An 18,638-nucleotide genomic window follows, 5' to 3' on the forward strand; every position below is an offset into this window, starting at 1 on the left:
TTTGTTGAACACCTACTATGTGCTAGGCACTGAGAGTTCAGCAATGAACAAAACACATATAAGAGACACTCAAATGGGACAAGATAATTAGCACAAGTTATTAAGAGCCCAAAGGGAACCCTTTTCCATTTCCACTGCTGTAGATCATCAGTGAGTAGACATGGGTTTAACTCTCTCCCTCCTTCCTTGCAGACCTTTCTGCCCGTGAAGTGGATGGCTCCTGAGAGCATCTTTGACAACCTCTACACCACACTGAGTGATGTCTGGTCTTACGGCATTCTGCTCTGGGAGATCTTTTCCCTTGGTATGGGCCTGACATTGCTGCTTGTTTGGGCTGTTCTGAAACACCACTGGAAGGCAAATGTGTTCTTTCAAGCCCCAGCATGTATACAGTGTTAAGATAACCTGGTGTGAGGCCAGTACCCTTCAGCTGCCTCATACCACACGTTGTGCCTTATTGTGTCTGAGATAGGCCCATGAAGGTGGAAATGGGGTCTTTGTTGGGGGTTGCATCTCACTCCTGACCTCTGCCCCTCCTCTCCTTTGGGCTATGCCAGAGTGACTTCCTCCCATTGGAAGTGGTCCCAATGATATTTGCATCCCAGCTGCTTTTTCATTTTGGGCTTTGGGTCACATGGGTACACCCTTGGAGAGTGAGCCCTCCGTCACCTGGTGGTGATTGATGATTAAGTGAAAAGGGATATGTGGAGGGAAGGGCAGGGCTCTCATTCCTGGTTGTCATTGGCCAGTCTTGACAACCCAGGTGGTGAACAACCCAGGTGCCCTGGGCTGCCCGGTGAGGTCCCTAAGAGAAGGATCAGCCATAACCCTGACATCTGGATGGTTCATCTGGGGAGATGAGACTTACACACTTAGGATAAACAGTGTGGTACTGATTTAAAATTGCAATTCGAATCTTGAGTAAAGAGAAAGGAGTCCTGGAATAGTGTGGGAAGGCTTCAGAGAGGGAACTTAACTTGACCTGGCCTTGGCTTTGAATATGTGAAATGTTTCATGGATTTATCTGTGATCAGGATGTAATAGGAAAGTGTGTCTTCCTGCCCCGTCTCCCTTTTCATCCTAGTTCTCCCTCCATGGATGATCACAATGGATCATCCCCCAGTGGTTTAATGGAGTCTCGTACTCCCTTAAAAGCAGAGAGGCCCCCACTTTGATTTTTGCTTTAGCGATTTGAACATACCTGGTGAAAAAGATTCTCTGAGTTTTAATGATTCAGAATTTCTCCTTGCTTTTCTAGTTCATTTTGTCTGTGTTGATCCAATAGTCATACACATTGAAAAACACTTGAATGCTTGTTTCTAAAGATGTAGAATTTTTTTGATGGTACTTGGACTTGACCAACCTGGAGTCCTAATTAAATTTAAGATTTGAGCTGGTCTCTGAAGTCAAGGAGATGATGACACTGAATTTTCTTGAAAAAAAAAACAGTGTTTCAAGGCTATAGGATCTGAAAGGTGTTCTAACGGTGTTCTATCATGCCAAGTGTTTCAACAATGCACTGAGCATTTGTTAGTCCTGGTGTTTATTGTTTGGCTTGTAGGTGGTACTCCTTACCCTGGCATGATGGTGGATTCTACTTTCTACAATAAGATCAAGAGTGGGTACCGGATGGCCAAGCCTGACCATGCTACCAGTGAAGTGTGAGCTTCTTCCCCATCCCGGGGGCCTGTGTTCACACTCTGTGGGTCTAGGGGGAGGGAGGGACCCTGAGACTTCCCCCTTGTGCCCACTCTTGAGTTCTGTCCCTCAGCTACGAGATCATGGTGAAATGCTGGAACAGTGAGCCAGAGAAGAGACCCTCCTTTTACCACCTGAGTGAGATTGTGGAGAATCTGCTGCCTGGACAATATAAAAAGGTGTGTTTGGATCTGTGGGTGGAAAGGTCTGGAGAAAGCTGAAAGTTATACCAGTGAACTGTGCTGTTTGGCATTTCTAGAGGAGCATTTTCAAGAGAGGCAAAAGATTGTGTGATCCAGTTGCTGGGCTTCATGGCGGTGCTCCACACGACCCTAGTAGCAATGATGAATGAAAACCCTCTCCTTCCCGCGGGCCTTTCCTTTCATCTTAACTGTGCAGCACCTACTCTTCTCCAGATGTTTGAGTATCAGAAGTTAGTGTGCAGTTAGAAGACTCAGGGAATCCATGGCCATTACATCGCTAATTTGAATGCGCTTAGATCCATGCAAAATTGGCTTTTACCAGCTAACTGGAAAGAAGAACCTCAGCTGTTATCTGTGGCACCAGCTGGTTTTTGTGGAATAGGAAGCATTGTTCAGAGGAACAAATGTAATTTCATGGAACCAAGCACGATATGTAAATGAATAAAACAACTTTCTGCTGACGTGTTGAGAGGAAAACTCAGACATAACCTCAGTTTCTTAGATTCAGATTAGTCCCTGTGTAGACTTTTTATACTTATCATTGTTCTTCATTTTTCTCAAGGAGGAACAGCATTAGGAGATTGTGTGCTAAACTGCAAATTAAACACTTCTGTCTGTTAATTATCTCACTGCCCACTACAACTTTCGCAGTTGAGGCAGTGAGGCAGTGAGGCAGTGAGGCAGGAGGCAGAAGGAAATTAACCCTCATTTGGTCAAAGAGACTGATTGGTGGAAATGTGTTGGTGGGAAGAGATTGAAGCTATTGTTGAAAATAGGGTCTGTTCACATCCAATGTTAGACCTCTCCAATGTTTAAGGATCATGAAGGCTTTGGGTATTATCCCCCCAATAGAAGTCCTCACTGCCTCTCTGTGGGACCCATCCAAGCCCTGGAAAGGCAATGTGATGAGGACCAGAAGGGTTCTCGGTTGTAGCTACTGACTTGGAGAAGGGGCCACTGGTATCTTAGCACCTACTGGCAGAAGCTCTTTACCGTTGGTGGCCACTTCTTCATGTTCTACGTCTCTGGGGGTAGTTGACATGACTCTCCTTCAACTAAGTCCCACATCTTCTAGATAGTTTGGAAATATGTACAGTTAAATAATAGTAAGTTCTGAGTGTCTCTATTCATTTTTGAGGTTTGGTCATTAAAACTTGATTAAATATGTTCAATGAATGTTTATAGAGTTATGAAAAAATTCACCTGGACTTCCTGAAGAGTGACCATCCTGCTGTGGCACGCATGCGTGTGGACTCAGACAATGCGTACATTGGTGTCACCTACAAAAATGAGGAAGACAAGCTGAAGGACTGGGAGGGTGGTCTGGATGAGCAGAGACTGAGCGCTGACAGCGGCTACATCATTCCTCTGCCTGACATTGACCCTGTCCCTGAGGAGGAGGACCTGGGCAAGAGGAACAGACACAGGTAGCTGTGGGGGCAGCGTCAGTGTCTCACCTTTCCCCTCCCCCACAGGCCATGAAGGAGAGGACCTGATAATGGTGCACTCCTGGGTAGTAAATCTGTACTTGGGGGCAAGTTGCAGAATCCTCAGGAGGTCGGTGTGGTTTTGAAAATGCTTCCCAGATGATTCTAATATATTCCCCCTGGGGCTGGGAGAGGGGTGTGCATGTTGTGGGGAGAGGGTCATGCTTCTCTGGTGGAGAATCTTTGAGCTAAGTTCTCAGGTAATTTGATCAAATTGATACAGAACTGTGATTATTGAGATCATATAAGCCTCTCCTGCCATTGTCTTAAATAGTCATTGAACTAGGGAAAAAGTGGAGAGAGGCGGGACTGGGTCCTTTGATGCTATACCCTACCTGTGAATTGGAATCACCTGCAGAGATTTAAAAACTATTGATATACAAGCCTCACCCAAAACAACAAATTAGAATCCCTGGGGGTGGTGGCCAACTGCTCCCTGGCTAATTTGATTCTTCTTTCTTTTAAATTTTATACTCTGGAAGATTTCTAACATGTGCACAATTCACATAGTATAGTGAGCTGTTCAGTATCCATCACCCAGTTTCAATGACTATGCACTCTGCCAGCCTGGATGCATTCATGGCCATGTCTGTCTCTCCTCAGCCTCCTCTGGATTGTTTGGAAGCAAATCCTAGACACCATATCATTTCACCCATAAATATTCTAGTGTGTGTCTCTTAAAGATAAGGGCTGTATTTTAAAGAATAGCAACAGTTATTAAAAAGTTATTAAAAATAACTACAATGCCATTATCTCACCCAAAACAGGGACAATAAATCGTTAAGGCATCAGACAGCCAGTTAAAGTTCAAATTATCTCACAAATATTATCGTACTCCATTAAAAAGTGGGCAGAGGACATGAGCAGACACTTTTCAAAAGAAGACATACATGCAGCCAACAAGTATACGAAAAAATGCTCAACATCACTGATCACTAGAGAAATGCAAATCAGAACCATGATGAGATACCATCTCACACCAGTCAGAATGGTTATTATTAAAAAGTCAAAAAATAACAGATGCTGGTGAAGTTGTGGAGAAAAGGGGATGCTTATACACTGCTCTCTGGAGTGCAGATTTCTCAAAGAACTTTTTTTTTGTTTTTTTTTTTGAGATGGAGTCAAAGAACTTTTTTTTTTTTTTTTTTTTTTTGAGATGGAGTCTTGCTTTGTCACCCAGGCTGGAGTGGATTGGTGAGATCTCCGCTCACTGCAAGCTCCACCTCCCGGGTTCACACCATTCTCCTGCCTCAGCCTCCCGAGTAGCTGGAACTACAGGTGCCTGCTACCACGCCTGGCCAATTTTTTGTATTTTTAGTAGAGACGGGGTTTCACCGTGTTGGCCAGGATGGTCTGGATCTCCTGACCTTGTGATCCACCCGCCTTGGCCTCCCAAAGTGCTGGGATTACAGGCTTGAGCTACTGCGTCCGGCCTCAAAGAACTTTTAGCAGAATTACCTTTCGACGCAGCAATCCCATTATTGGGTGTATAACCAAAGGAATATAAATCATTCTACCATAAAGACATGCATACGTATGTTCAGTGCAACACTGTTCACAATAGCAAAGACATGTAATTATCCTAAATGCCCATTGACAGTAGATTAGATAAAGAACATCTGGCACATATACACCATGGAATACTGTGCATCGATGAAAAAGAACAAGATCTGAGATACCATCTCCCACCAGTCAGAATGACTATTATTTAAAAGTCAAAAATCAACCAATGGTGGTGAGGTTGTGGAGAAAAAGAAACACTTTTACAATGTTAGTTGGAGTGTAAATTAGTTCAACCACTGTGGAACACAGTGTGGCAATTCCCCCAAAGACCTAGAGGCAGAAATACTATTTGACCCATCAATCCCGTTACTGGGTATATACCCAGAGGTGACAGAGGTATATAAATCATTCTATTACAAGGACACGTGCACGTATATGTTCACTGCTGCACTGTTCACAATAGCAAAATCGTGGAATCAACCTAATGCCCATCAGTGATAGACTGGGTAAAGAAAATATGGTACATATACACCATGGAACACTATGCAGTCATAAAAAGGAATGAGATCATGTCCTTTGCAGATGGAGCTGGAAGCCGTTATCCTCAGCAAACTAATACAGGAACAGAAAACCAAACACCGCATGTTCTCGCTTATCAGTGGGAGCTGAACAATGAGGACACATGGACACATGGAGGGAAACAACACACACTGGGGCCTTTCAGGGGTTGGGGGTTAGGTGGAGCATCAGGAAGAATAGCTAAAGGATGGGTGATGGGATGATCTGTGCAGCAAACCACCATGACACATGTTTACCTATGTAACAAACCTGCACAAACTGCACATGTACTCTTGAACTTAAGAAGTGGAAAATACAAAAATGAAATAAAAAAAAGAACAAGATCATGTCCTTTGCAGCAACATGTACGGAGCCGGAGGTCATTATCCTGATTACATCCTTGTAGTGTCCTTCTCAGGTGCTTCTGTCCTCTCTATGTGTTGCAAACTGGTAGTTAGTCTAGGAACTTAACCTGACTCAGGTTAGATCTTTGGCAAACATGCTTCAAAGATGGTTCTGTGTGCTTCTGTCAGGAGGTTTGCACTGTCCAGTTGTCTGCCTTTTGTAACATTAGCAGTCATTGGATGATCATTACCTAGATTTTCTTTCTTTCTTTTTTTTTTTTTTTTTTTTTTTTGAGAATCTCGCTCTGTCACCCAGGCTGGAGTACAGTGGTGCAATCTTGGCTGACTGCAACTTCTGCCTCCTGGGTTCAAGCCATTCTTGTACCTCCACCTCCTAAGTAGCTGGGATTACAGGCACATGCCACCATGCCCAGCTACTTTTTGTATTTTTAGTAGAGATGGGGTTTCACCATGTTGGCCAGGCTAGTTTTGAACTCCTGACCTCGAGAGATCCACTGGCCTCGGCCTCCCAAAGTGCTAGCATTATAGGCATGAACCACCTCGCCTGGCCTAGATTCTTTAACTCAGCACCAAGGTGGAGCTAATGCCCAGGCAGGACTGAGAATCACTAGTTCACGTGGTTGGATGGAGGAGACTATGCCCCAGTTCTCTGCTCTCTTTGCATGGCCCTTGGACAGAGGTAGGAGAAGGTGATGATAGTGGCCCCTCGTTCAAGGTCCAAGTTGCTTGTGTGTGTGTGTGTTTTTCCCTCTTCTTTCCCATAAGAGCATTATTTTGAAGGCTTATGACTATGACCTTTGTTAACCAATTTAGGTATAATATGTAGACAGCCCTTGTTTATTTGTATGAACTGGGTAATTTTAAAAGTATGGCTTTTCTATTTTGTTTTAGAATATGTTATGTGATTTGAAGATGGGACAAAGTGGCCTATCAGTCTTTGGTTTTTTATTATGCTTTGCTCAGGCCAGTTTTTATAATGTGTTTATATCCCTTGAGCAAACGGTGTTCCTCCAAGTTTTAGGGGTCCGTGGTGGAACTTCACAGGGGTCGGGGAAGGCTGAGCAGGGAATCTAGGGCTCTCTGTCTCAGATCTTTTCTCAATTTGGTTACTTTGTATTTGTGGGCTCCGAATAATATTTGAGTTGTAAGAGGGTTCTGCTTTTATATAAAGTTAGAAAGTCACATTGAAATAAATAACATGAGAAAGGTGCCCAGAAATTTTCTAGGGCTACACCAGGCTGAGCTGCAGAATTTGACACACCAGGAATTGAACTTTCCCAGTTGAAGTTCAAGTTCAAGTTAAGTAACTTGTGTAGCATCACACAGCTAGTAAGTGGGGGGACCATTCCAGACCTAAGGCTTTCTGACTCCAGGACTCCCCTTTCAGCCACTGCTCCAGTACGTAAGGAGCCATCACCTGGGCCTTCAAGATGGGATGGGGGCTGCGGGCATTGGATGTCAAGAGAGAGGGGAAGAGGGCATTCCAGGCAAGTGGCATGAGATCCTGAGAACACAGTTTGGATGCCCAGGAGGCTTCCGGGAGAGCACCTGATGGGCCTGGCTGCAGCTTGCAGCTGACTTCACCCCCTGCTCTACCTTCCCGGGCCTTTGGATCAGGCATTGCTTATTTTCTCTTCCATTAGGATTGAGTAGGGCAAGTAGAAATTGTTGCAGCTTGTCAGCAACTTTGATGAAAGACCTGGCAGAAAAGCAGGAAAGCTGAAGTGTAAAAATGATGGGTGGACCTTGGTTTTCTATGTGGCCTACCACAGCATGTCAGGCCTGGGGGCAGAATCTTGCCATACCGTACAGCCCAGATTTGAATGCCAAAGGCTTTCCTTTGTCTCTAGGGGGCCCCAGTCGAGTTCTAGTTCTTTGCAGGAGTTGTAATCTTTGCTCTTCTCTCCCTCCTCCAGCTCGCAGACCTCTGAAGAGAGTGCCATTGAGACGGGTTCCAGCAGTTCCACCTTCATCAAGAGAGAGGACGAGACCATTGAAGACATCGACATGATGGACGACATCGGCATAGACTCTTCAGACCTGGTGGAAGACAGCTTCCTGTAACTGGCAGATTCGAGGGGTTCCTTCCACTTCTGGGGCCACCTCTGGATCCCGTTCAGAAAACCACTTTATTGCAATGCGGAGGTTGAGAGGAGGACTTGGTTGATGTCTAAAGAGAAGTTCCCAGCCAAGGGCCTCAGGGGGCTTTCTAAATATGAATGAATGGGATATTTTGAAATGAACTTTTTCAGTAGCATCTCAGCGGTGTGTGAAGTTTGGAGATAGATGGACAGGGGAATAATAGGCCACGGAAGGTGAACTTTGTGCTTCAAGAACATTGGTGAGAGTCCAATGGACACAATTTATACTGCGACAAAACTTCAGCATTGTAATTATGTAAATAACTCTAACCAAGGCTATGTTTAGATTGTATTAACTATCTTCTTTGGACTTCTGAAGAGACCACTCAATCCATCCATGTACTTCCCTCTTGAAACCTGATATCAGCTGCTGTTGAACTTTTTAAAGAAGTGCATGAAAAACCACTTTTGAACCTTAAAGGGTACTGGTACTATAACATTTTGCTATTTTTTTTAGTGTTAAAGAGATAAAGAATAACAATTAACCAACTATGTTTAATAGATTTGGGGCATTTAGAAGCCTGGCAACTCATTTTCATATTGTAATCTACATTTATAATAATACTACTGTTATCAGTAATGCTAAATGTGTAATATGTAACATGATTTCCCTCCAGAGAAAGCACAATTTAAAACAATCCTTACTAAGTAGGTGACAAGTTTGACAGTTTTTGACATTTATATTAAATAACATGTTTCTCTATAAAGTATGGTAATAGCTGTAGTGAATTAAATTTAGTTGAGCATAGAGAACAAAGTAAAAGTAGTATTGTCCAGGAAGTCAGAATTTTTAACTGTACTGAATAGGTTCCCCAATCCATTGTATTAAAAACAATTAACTGCCCTCTGAAATAATGGGATTAGAAGCAAACAAAACTCTTTTTTTTTTTTTTTTTTTTTTTTTTTGAGACAGAGTCTTGCTCAGTCACCCAGGCTGGAGTGCGGTGTCGCGATCTTGGCTCACTGCAAGCTCCGCCTCCCGGGATTCACGCCATTCTCCTGCCTCAACCTCCCAAGTAGCTGGGACTACAGGCGTCCGCCACCACGCCCGGCTAATTTTTTTCTATTTTTAGTAGAGATGGGGTTTCACCATGTCAGCCAGGATGGTCTTGATCTCCTGACCTCGTGATCCACCCATCTCGGCCTCCCAAAGTGCTGGGATTACAGGAAACAAGACTCTTAAGTCTTAAAAGTTCTCAATGTAGAGGCATAAACCTGTGCTGAACATAACTTCTCATGTATATTACCCAATGGAAAATATAATGATCAGCAAAAAGACTGGATTTGCAGACGTTTTTTGTTTTTTCTTTATGCCTGGTGAAAGCTTTGATGACCCCAATATATGCATTTTTTGAATCTATGAACCTGAAAAGGGTCAGAAGGATGCCCAGACATCAGCCTCCTTCTTTCACCCCTTACCCTAAAGAGAAAGAGTTTGAAACTCGAGACCATAAAGGTATTCTTTAGTGGAGGCTGGATGTGCATTAGCCTGGATCCTCAGTTCTCAAATGTGCATGGCAGCCGGGATGACTGGATCCTGGGTTTCCATCCCTGAGATTCTGAAGTATGAAGTCTGAGGGAAACCAGAATCTGTATTTTTCTAAACTCCCTGGCTGTTCTGATCTGCCAGTTTTCAGAAACACTGACTTAGGTTTCAGGAAGTTGCCATGGGAAACAAATAATTTGAACTTTGGAACAGGGTTGGAATTCAACCATGCAGGAAGCCTACTATTTAAATCCTTGGCTTCAGGTTAGTGACATTTAATGCCATCTAGCTAGCAATTGCGATCTTAATTTAACTTTCCAGTCTTAGCTGAGGCTGAGAAAGCTAAAGTTTGGTTTTGACAGGTTTTCCAAAAGTAAAGACGCTACTTCCTACCGTATGGGGGAGATGAACTTGCCCCGTCTCCCATCTTCTGCCTCCCACTCCATTCCCCGCCAAGGAAAGGCATGTACAACAATTATGCAATTCAGTGTTCCAAGTCTCTGTGTAACCAGCTCAGTGTTTTGGTGGAAAAAACATTTTAAGTTTTACTGATAATTTGAGGTTAGATGGGAGGATCAATTGTCACATCTATCCACACTGTCAAACAGGTTGGTGTGAGTTCATTGGCATTCTTTGCAATACTGCTTAATTGCTGATACCATATGAATGAAACATGGGCTGTGATTACTGCAATCACTGTATGTGCTATTGGCAGGTGATGTTTTGGAAGATGTAGAAGCAATAACAAAGTACTTGACTACCTACTGGTGTAATCTCAATGCAAGTCCCAACTTTCTTATCCACCTATTTCATAGTAAGTGCCAAGACTGAGCCAGATTGGCCAATTAAAAACGAAAACCTGACTAGGTTCTGTAGAGCCAATTAGACTTGAAATACATTTGTGTTTCTAGAATCACAGCTCAAGCATTCTGTTTATCGCTCACTCTCCCTTGTACAGCCTTATTTTGTTGGTGCTTTGCATTTTGATATTGCCGTGAGCCTTGCATGACATCATGAGACCGGATGAAACTTCTCAGTCCAGCAGTTTCCAGTCCTAACAAATGCTCCCACCTGAATTTGTATATGACTGCATTTTTGTGTGTGTGTGTTTTCAACAAATTCCAGATTTGTTTCCTTTTTGGCCCCCTGCAAAGTCTCCAGAAGAAAATTTGCCAATCTTTCCTACTTTCTATTTTTATGATGACAATCAAAGCTGGCCTGAGAAACGCAATTTGTGACTTTTTAAATGATCAGTGATGTCCTTAAAATGTGGTCTGCCAATCTGTACAAAATGGTCCTATTTTTGTGAAGAGGGACGTAAGATAAAATGATGTTATACATCAATATGTATATATGTATTTCTATATAGACTTGGAGAATACTGCCAAAACATTTATGACAAGCTGTATCACTGCCTTTGTTTATATTTTTTTAACTGTGATAATCCCCACAGGCACATTAACTGTTGCACTTTTGAATGTCCAAAATTTATATTTTAGAAATAAAGAGAAAGATACTTACATGTTCCCAAAACAACAGTGTGGTGAATGTGTGAGAAGAACTAACTTGATAGGGCCTACCAATACAAAATGTATTATGAATGCCCCTGTTCATGTTTTTGTTTTAAAACGTGTAAATGAAGATCTTTATATTTCAATAAATGATATATAATTTAAAGTTATGCTAAGGTTCCAGCATTTTTGTTTTTAGTTTAATCATAAGAATTAAAGCAATCCTGTTCAATTTACTTTCTTAGCAACATTTGTAGGACTCTATATTAGGCCTTTTTTTTTTTTTTTTTTTCTGAGATGGAGTTTTGCTCTTTTCATCTAGGCTGGAGTGCAGTGGTGCAATCTCAGGTCACTGCAACTTCTGCCTCCTGAGTTTAAGCAGTTCTCCTGCCTCAGCCTCCCCAGTAGCTGGTATTATAGGTGCCTGCCACCATGACCGGCTTATTTTTGTATTTTTAGTAGGGACGAGCTTTCATCATGTTGGCCAGGCTGGTCTCAAACTCCTGACCTTAGGTGATCTGCCTGCCTCGGCCTCCCAAAGTGCTGGGATTACAGCCGTGAACCACCATGCCTGGCCTATGTTAGGCTTTTGATGAACCAATAGAACATCTAAGGTTTAAGACATTATATGAGCTAGATTGTTCTACAACACAGTATTTGACTTAAAGATGATTGTAACTTGACTCATCTTTGGTCTCATCATTTTTTTTGATTGTTTGTCTTTATCCTGTGGTGTTTTCTTCCCCTGCATGAGGAATACAGGACTGCATTTACTCTGTACAACATTCAACTTTCGTAAACGCGTAGGAGGTAAAATGTTAATTTTTTCACCGTGTCTTCTTCCGTCTCCCTGTCCTGTTTCCAAGAGGCAGTGCTGTACCACTTGGTGTGTCTTTTAACCTTCTAGTTCCCTTTCTATGCATCTGTGTATATATATTCCTCCAATACACACATCTCTACGTTTGCTTCATATCTACCTAAATGGGATCTCACTTCATGTAATCCTTTGTAATGTTCTTTTTTCCTTTTCTTTTTAAAACTATTTATCAAAGCAGTTTTAGATGTGCAGCAAAATTGAGTAGAAGGTACAGAGATTTCCCATGTGTCCCCTGCCCCCACACCCACAAAGCCTCCCCATCACTAACATTCTCCACATTTGCTACAGCTGATGAACCTACATTGCCACATCATCACCCATAGCACAGTCCACAGTTCTGTTTTTTTTTTAATGCTGTTTTAGGGATCTCTGTGAAAAGTATATAGAGGCAGACTGCCCTCATTTTTATTAGCTTCATAGGATCCCATTATGTAAATGTACCATAATTTATGCAATCATGTTCCTATAAAATGGATTTATAGTTTCCAGTTCTTTGCTATTAAAATGATTTCATGAACATCTTCGCAACATACATATTTGCACACAGTATGTGTTTTGTAGAATGGATTTCTACAAATGAAATTGCTAGGCCAAAGGGTGTGCAGAAATAAATTGATGTTGAGCTCAAGTCTTCAGACAGGATTGCTACGTAAGTTCTTGAGCGTCTGCACATGAATCACTGGCTTTGCACATTACATGCAGTTTTCTAGTCTCCTCTGCCCCACATTGCCCAGGAATCATGGTCTTATGGTCTTCAAAACAGGATTGGAAGAAACACAATGTGGTAACTATGAGAGAATGTGGGTTTTGAGTTCTGAAGCATACTGAAGCAAGTGACTTTAGGAATTTTAAAAATGGTACAACTCACCTTATTTTGAGCTCACGGACAACGAAAATTGATTATGTTGTTAATAATCAGAATATAGCACCCTATTCCAACATAACTCCTTATCCAAATTCAAATAGCCTGCAGCTGGAAGCATACTTCTTTGGAGTTAAACCTCCAAGGAGGGATTCAGAAGATCATAGCGTATGAGACGCAGGACTAGATTGCAGCTCAGGACAGAGCAGCATGCAGAGGCTTACATTGTGAATTTTAGCTCCAGATTGATTGCAAGGACAAACCAGCAATCCTGAGAGGACCCATAGACCCTCTGATGGAAGTGGACTTCTCCTGCAGGACCGGGGAGACACCCCAAATACTGTGAGTGCCCCAACTGCCTAACTGGGATAGGGAGACCCTCCTTTACCAAATGCACAGTCCCACTGGAGAAGCTGAAGGTTTGCTTGCAGAAGTTTCCTACTTTACCTGGAGCTGAGTCAAGTTAGAGAGCCAAGCAAAATACAGGGGTAGAGGAAGCAGCAGAAAGGCCCTGGGAGCTTGCTGGGTCCCCAAGCAGCCCATTCCTGCCCGGCACCACAGGGATCCATAGGGAGGGTGGACAGAGGAGCAGGGGGTAAAACTCTACAGGGAGAAGGAAATCTCTAACTGAACTTTGCAACAATTTGAACGGGGCAAGAAGGCTCCTGGCCGGAATTCAGGGGAGGGTGCAAATCGGTGTGTGCAGACTTCACAGGCAGGGGAATAGCTAAAGCCCTTTTCTCTCCCAGCTGGGTGGAGGATAGCCTCAGGCAAGTTTTCAAGCCCATCTTGCCCTCTGCCTGGAAACAGACTCAGGGCTGTGGGGGGAGGGGCATGGTGGGAGTGAGACAAGCCCTTTGGTTTGCTGGGGAGCTGGGTGAGGCTTGTGGCTGCCGGCTTTCCCCCACTTCTGTGACAACCTGCATGACTCAGCGGAAACAGCCATAATCCTCCTAGGTATACAACTCCAGTGACCTGGGAATCTTACCCCCATCCCCCAACAGCAGCCTCAGCAAGACCTGCCCAAGGAGAGTGTGAGCTCAGACATGCCTAGCCCCGCCCCCATCTGATGGTCCTTCCCTATCCACCCTGGTAGCATAAGACAAAGGGCGTATAATCTTGGGAGTTCTAGGGCTCCGCCCTCCGCTGGTTCCTCTCCACACTACTATAGCTGATGCTTCCTGGAAAGTACCGCCTTCTGGCAGGAGGTCAAGCAGCACAAAGATAAAGCATTGAACCACCAAAACTAAGGACCCTCATGAGTCCATTGCACTGTCCACGACCTCCACCAAAACAAGAACCGGTATCCATGGCTGAGAGACCTACAGACAGTTCACATCACAGGACTCTGTGCAGACAACCCCCAGTACCAGTCCGGAGCTGGGTAGACTAACTGGGTGGCTAGACCCAGAAGAAAGAAAACAATCACACAATCACTGCAGTTTAGCTCATAGGAAGCCACATCCATAGGAAAAGTGGGAGAGTACTACATCGAAGGAATACCCCGTGGGACAAAAGAATCTGAACAACAGCCTTTAGCCCTATACCTTCCTGCTGACAGAGCCTACCCAAATGAGAAGAAATCAGAAAACCAACCCTGGTAATATGACAACACAAGGCTCTTCAACACCCTCCGAAAATCACACTAGTTCACCAGCAATGGATCCAAACCAAGAAGAAATCCCTGATTTACTTGAAAAAGAATTCAAGAAGTTAGTTATTAAGCTTATCAGGGAGGGACCAGAAGAAGGTGAAGCCCAATGCAAAGAAATCTAAACAATTATATAAGAAGTGAAGAGAGAAATACTCATGGAAATAGATAGCTTAAGGAAAAAACAATAAAAAAATTCAGGAAACTTTGGACACACTTTTAGAAATGTGAAATGCTCTGGAAAGTCTCAGCAATAGAATTGAACAACTAGAAGAAAGAATTTTAGGGCTCAAAGACAAGGTCTTCGGATTAACCCAATCCAACAAACACAAAGAAAAAAGAATAAGATGCAACCGTAAAAAAGGATGAGTTCATGTCCTTTGCAGGCTCATGGATGAAGCCGGAAACCATCATTTTAAGCAAATATCATGAGGACAGAAAACTAAACACTACATGTTCTCACTCACAGATGGGAGTTGAATAACAAGAGCACATGGACACAGGGCGGGGAACATCACACACTGGGGCCTGTCAGGGTGTTAGGGGCCAGGGAAGGGATAGCATTAGGAGAAACACCTAATGTAAATGATGAGTTGATGGGTGCAGCAAACCAACATGGCACATGTATACCTATGTAACAAACCTGCATGTTGTGCACATGTACCCTAGAACTTAAAGTGTAATAATAAAAAAAAGAAAAAAGAATAAGAAAATATGAACAAAGCCTCCAAAAAATCTGGGATTGTGTTAAACAACCAAATCTAAGAATAATTGGTGTTCCTGAGGAAGAAGACAATTCTAAAAGCTTAGAAAACATATTTGGGGGAATAATGGAGGAAAACATCCCTGGCCTTGTGAGATACTAGACAGCCATATACAAGAAGCACAAAGAACACCTGGGAAATTCACTGCAAAAAGATCTTCACCTAGGCACATTATCATCAGGTTATCCAAAATTAAGACCAAGGAAAGAATCTTAATAGCAGTGAGACAGAAGCACAGAGGAAAACCTATCAGATTAACAGCAGATTTCTCAGCAGAAGCCCTACAAGCTAGAAGGGATTGGGGCCATATCTTCAGCCTCCTCAAACAAAACATTTTATCAGCCAAGAATTTTGGATCCAGCAAAACCAAGCATCATATATGAAGGGAAGATACAGTTGTTTTCAGACAAATAAATGCTGAGAGAATTCACCATTATCAAACTACCACTACAAGAACTGCTAAAAGGAGCCCTAAATTTTGAAACAAATCCTGGAAACACATCAAAACAGAACGTCTTTAAATAATAAATCACATAGGACCTGTAAAACAAAAATACAATTTAAAAAGCAAAAACAACAAACAAAAAACCAAAGCACACAGGCAACAAACAGCATGATGAAAGCAACAGTACCTCACATTTCAATACTAACATTGAATGTAAATGGCCTAAATGCTCTACTTAAAAGATACAGAACCACAGAGTGGATAAGAACTCACCAACTAACTATCTACTGCCTTCAAGAGACTCCCCTGACACATAAGGACTTACGCAGAATTAAAGTAAAAGGATGGAAAGAGGCATTTTGTGCAAATGGACACCAAAAGCAAGGAGGGTTATCTATTCTTATATCAGAAAAAAAAAAAATAAACAACACACTTTAAAGCAACAGCAGTTAAAAGAGACAAAGAGGGGCGTTATATAATGGTAAAAGGCCTTGTCCAACAGGAAAATATCACAATTCTAAACATATGCACCTAACACTGGAGATCCCAAACTTACAAAACAATTACTAACAGACCTAAGAAATGAGAGAGACAGCAACACAATAATAGTGGGGGACTTCAATACTCCACTGACAGCACTCGACAGGTCATTAAGACAGAAAGTCAACAAAGAAACAATGGATTTAAACTATACTTTGGAACAAATGGATCTAAGAGATATGTAGAAAACATTTCATCCAACAGCCACAGAATACACATTTTATTCAACAGTGCATGAAACTTTCTCCAAGATAGACCATATGATAGGCCATAAAAAAAGCCTCAATATATTTAAGAAAATTGAAATTATATCAAGTACTCTCTCAGACCACAGTGGAATAAAACTGGAAATCAACTCTAAAAGGAACATTCAAAACCATTCAAATACATGGAAATTAAATAACCTGCTCCTGAACGAGCATTGGGTCAAAAATAAAATCAAGATGGAAATTTTAAAAATTATTTGAACTGAACGCCAATAATGACACAACCTATCAAAACCTCTAGGATACAGCAAAGGTGGTGCTAAGAGGAAAGTTCATAGCTATAAATGCCTATATCAAAAAGTTTGAAAGAGCACAAATAGACAATCTAAAGCCACACCTCAAGGAACCAGAGAAAAAGGAACAAACCAAACCTAAACTCAGTATAAGAAGGAAATAACCAAGATCAGAGCAGAACTAAATGAAATTATAACAAAAAAGGATAAATGAAACAAAAAGCTGATCCTTTGAGAAGATAAATGAAATACACCATTAGCAAGATTAACCAAGAACAGAAGAGAGAAAATCCAAATAACCTCACTAAGCAACAAAACAGGAGATATTATAACTGACACCACTGAAATACAAAAGATCATCTGAGGCTACTATGAGCACCTTTATGCACGTAAACTAGAAAACCTAGAAAAGATGGATAAATTCCTGGAAAAATACAACCCTTCTGGCTTAAATGAGGAAGAATTAGATACCCTGAACAGACCAATAACAAGTAGCGAGATTGAAATGGTAATTAAGAAATTATAAACCAAAAAAAGTCCAGGACCAGACGGATTCACAGCAGAATTCTACCAGACATTCAAAGAAGAATTGGTATCAATCCTTTTGACATTATTCCACAAGATAGAGAAAGAAGGAACTGGAACCTTCCCTAATTCATTTTATGAAGTCAACATCACCCTAATACCAAAACCAGGGAGGACGCAACAACAACAACACCACCAAAAAAAAAAAAAAAAAAACTACAGACTGATATCCTTGATGAACACAGATGCTAAAATCCTTAACAAAATACTAGCTAACTGAATCCAACAACATAAAAAAGATAATCCACCATGATCAAGTGGGTTTCACACCAGGGATGCAGGGATGGTTTAACATATGCAAGTCAATAAATGTGATACACCACATAAACAGAATTAAAAACAAAAATCACATCATCCTTTCAATACATGCAGAAAAAGCATTTGAGAAAATCCAATATTGCTTTATGATGAACTCTCAGCAAAATTGGCATACAGGGGACACACCGTAATGTAATAAAAGCCATCTATGACAAACCCATATCCAACATAATACTGAATGAGGAAAAGTTGAAAGCATTCCCTCTGAGTACTGGAAAAAGACAAGGATGCCCACTCTCACCACTCCTTTTCAACATAGTTCTAGAAGTCCTAGCCAGAGCAGTAAGATAAGAGAAAAAAATAAAGGGCATCCAAACAGGTAAAGAGGAAGTCAAACTGTTACTCTTTGCTGATGATATGATTATTTACCTGGAAAACCCTAAGTAAGGACTCCTCCAAAAAGCTCCTAGAACTGATAAAATAATTCAGCAAAGTTTCTGGATACAAGATTAATGTACACAAATCAGTAACTCTTCCATACACCAACAGTGACCAAGTGGAGAATCACATCAAGAACTCAATCCCTTTTATAATAGCTGAAAAAAAGTACTCAGGAATATACCTAATAAGTAGCCAAAAGGCTTCACAAGGAAAACTACAAAACACTGCTGGGAAAGAAATCATAGATGACACAAACAAATGGAAACACATCCCATGCTCATGGATGGGCAGAATCAATATTGTGAAAATGACCATACTGCCAAAAGCAATCTACAAATTCAAAGCAACCCCCATCATAATACCACCATCATTCTTCACAGAATTAGAAAAAACAATTCTAAAAATCATATGGAACAAAAAAGAGCCCACATAGCCAAAGCAAGACCAAGCAAAAAACAAATCTGGAGGCATAACACTACTTGATTTCCAACTACCCTATAAGGCCATAGTCACCAAAACGGTGTGGTACTGTTATAAAAATAGGCACATAGACCAATGGAACAGAATAGAGAACCCAGAAATAAACCCAAATACTTACAGCCAATTGATCTTTGACAAAGCAAACAAAAATATAAAGTGGGGAAAGGACACCCTTTTCAACAAATGGTGCTGTGATAATTGGCTAGTCACATGTAGAAGAATAAAACTGGATCCTCATCTCTCACCTTATACAAAAATCAACTCAAGATGGATTAAGGACTTAA

At 41.7% G+C, this 18,638-nt stretch overlaps 1 protein-coding gene across 3 annotated transcripts in view; it reads left to right on the forward strand.

The window, feature by feature from the left end:
* LOC105463522 (platelet derived growth factor receptor alpha) overlaps positions 1–11,122 on the forward strand; it is a 64,964-nt gene extending 53,842 nt beyond the window's left edge. For all 3 annotated transcript variants that reach the window (XM_011710668.3, XM_011710669.3, XM_071093364.1), the window contains exons 19-23: positions 193–304; positions 1,562–1,661; positions 1,772–1,877; positions 3,087–3,328; positions 7,731–11,122. In XM_011710668.3, coding sequence (XP_011708970.1) covers positions 193–304; positions 1,562–1,661; positions 1,772–1,877; positions 3,087–3,328; positions 7,731–7,878 — 708 coding nt within the window. In that variant the 3' untranslated portion in view covers positions 7,879–11,122. The remainder of the gene's footprint in view (positions 1–192; positions 305–1,561; positions 1,662–1,771; positions 1,878–3,086; positions 3,329–7,730) is intronic.
* The last annotated feature ends 7,516 nt before the right edge of the window (positions 11,123–18,638 follow it).

Source organism: Macaca nemestrina, chromosome 3 (assembly GCF_043159975.1).
Source record: "Macaca nemestrina isolate mMacNem1 chromosome 3, mMacNem.hap1, whole genome shotgun sequence".
Lineage (NCBI taxonomy): Eukaryota > Metazoa > Chordata > Mammalia > Primates > Cercopithecidae > Macaca > Macaca nemestrina.